This window comes from Argiope bruennichi, chromosome 11, assembly GCF_947563725.1.
Source record: "Argiope bruennichi chromosome 11, qqArgBrue1.1, whole genome shotgun sequence".
Lineage (NCBI taxonomy): Eukaryota > Metazoa > Arthropoda > Arachnida > Araneae > Araneidae > Argiope > Argiope bruennichi.
This window is the reverse complement of record NC_079161.1, coordinates 66,733,977-66,736,242: the sequence shown is the minus strand read 5'-3', so window position 1 is coordinate 66,736,242 and position 2,266 is coordinate 66,733,977. Positions and strand designations below refer to the sequence as shown.

The following is a 2,266-nucleotide window of genomic DNA, read 5'->3' as shown; positions in this document are numbered from 1 at the left end:
GGCTCCGTGGTGGGCGGTGCCGTCGGGCCTGAAGCACTTATCATATCGTATGGGCTCCTCCAAACGTGGTCCCTTCAGTGGGCGTAAAGTTTACTATCCTCAAAACAATACACAATATTTTGACAAGTATTTTATTATCAAACGTACATCAGATAAAGAAGAAACCTTTTCATCTGTTTCACCGTTCCTTGTACAAAAGGCAATAGCAGCTACCGTCGGTGATGTCTCATCGATTCGGAAAATGCGATCTGGTGATTTATTAGTGGAAATCAGTACCAAAAAGCAAGCACAACAAATTATGAAACTAAAAGCTCTCGCTCATATTCCCGTTTCTGTGAATCCGCACACATCTTTAAATTTCTCCAAAGGTGTTATTACCTGCGGAGAATTATTTAATGTCTCTATAGAAGAAATATCCTCTGAAATGAAGCCACAAGGCGTGACGCATGTTCGCCAGATAACAATTCGGCGGAATGGTCAACTACTTCCAACGAAGCATTACATACTTACTTTCCACAATCCTAATTTACCCGAATCTATATATGCAGGCTATATCAAATTACCAGTTCGCCCGTACATACCAAATCCATTGAGGTGCTTTCAGTGCCAGCGATTTGGCCATTCAAAAGTTAATTGCCGCGGGACACTCACATGTGCCCGTTGTGCCGAAAAAGGGCATGACAGCCAGCAGTGTAGCGCACAAGAGAAGTGCGTGAACTGTGGTGGCGATCATCCTTCATATGCTCGATCTTGCCCGCGCTGGCATTTAGAAAAACAGGTCACAACTTTAAAAATAAAAGAAAATTTAACTTATCCAGAAGCCAGGCGTAAAATTCAGAATCAGACCCCTACTCCCGGTATCAGCTATGCTGCCATTGTACAAAAATCCTTTTGCGCTAACTGTTCTTGTGTCAATTGTAAGAAACAAGTATGAAACTTCCTGAAAAGACATCGAATTCTGATTCTCATCACTCAATAAAAAGTGTTCAAGAATCTCCTGAAATAGATATTTCAACTAAAAAAGTCCGGAAGAAAAAAACGAAGAACTCAATGACATTAAAATTGGCTAAACGTGGTATTTCACAAAAGGATCTATCTGTGAAACTTCGAAAATCTGCTTCACGAAATTCAGTCGCCTTGGGGTTGGCGAATCAGGGTGTTGTCTATAAGGACTTAACGTCCATTTTTGGTGACACATCTAACAACCCCGATTTCAAGCTCCATCCATCTGAGGATGAAGACTCGCTTGATATGAGTTGCGAAGATCCTGCAACCACAACAAATGCTCAATCTCTTTCCTCCTCTAAAGTTCTCTCTTAATGGGTACCTTCGTCTCATGGAATTGTCGTGGCATTCGCTCCAAACTTCATGAAATTAAATCCATTTTTAATAAATTTCATCCCATCTGTTTTGGTGTTCAAGAAACATTCTTGACACCAAATATTCCCATCAAATTACGCGGATACAACTGTGTTCGGAGAGATGCAGACACAGGATCACACAGTTCTGGTGGTGTCTGTGTCTTTACTTCAAATCTCTATCCCAGTACACCTCTCAATTTGCATACTTCTCTGCAGGCTGTGGCTGTGCAAGTTCACATACAAACTTTAGTCACAGTCTGCAGCATCTATTTGCCGCCTCATGATACCATACATCAGCAAGACCTTGACAAGTTAGTGGACCAGCTTCCAAAGCCCTATATTGTACTCGGCGACTTCAACGGACATAGTACTTTGTGGGGTTCGGATGATACGAACTCTCGTGGGAGGCAGATTGAACAGTTCATTTCTGATAACTGCATCTGTCTGCTCAATAACGACGAGCAAACATACTTTCACGAACCTACACGTACTTTCCATAGTCTAGACCTGGCCATGTGTTCTCCCGAACTCCTACCATTGTTGACTTTTACTGTCGATACCGATATGCATAATAGCGACCATTTTCCTATTATCGTCTCCCGTACTGAAAGCGACGGTACAACTCTTCGTCCTAAGCGTTTCTTATTCCAGAGAGCAGACTGGAATGCTTTTTCACAATTAGCAGACATCACTGAGACGATGGCCAATACTCCAGACACTTCGGAAGCAATACAGCTCGTTGTTGAAGTCATAATGAACGCAGCAAATAACAGTATCCCGATGACTTCCCCACGTCTAAGAAATTTTCGTAGACCGTGGTGGAACGATGCCTGTCGCAACAGTTTAAAAAACCAGAAAAGACGTTGGAACCTTTTTCGAAGATACCCAACGACAGAGAACTTCAT

At 42.3% G+C, this 2,266-nt stretch overlaps 1 protein-coding gene across 1 annotated transcript; it reads left to right on the top strand.

Moving 5' to 3' along the window:
• Positions 1-241: 241 nt before the first annotated feature.
• LOC129956601 (uncharacterized) lies at positions 242-934 on the top strand. Its single transcript, XM_056068530.1, has one exon. It carries the CDS (start codon positions 242-244, stop codon positions 932-934), a length of 693 nt encoding a protein of 230 aa, XP_055924505.1.
• Positions 935-2,266: the final 1,332 nt, after the last annotated feature.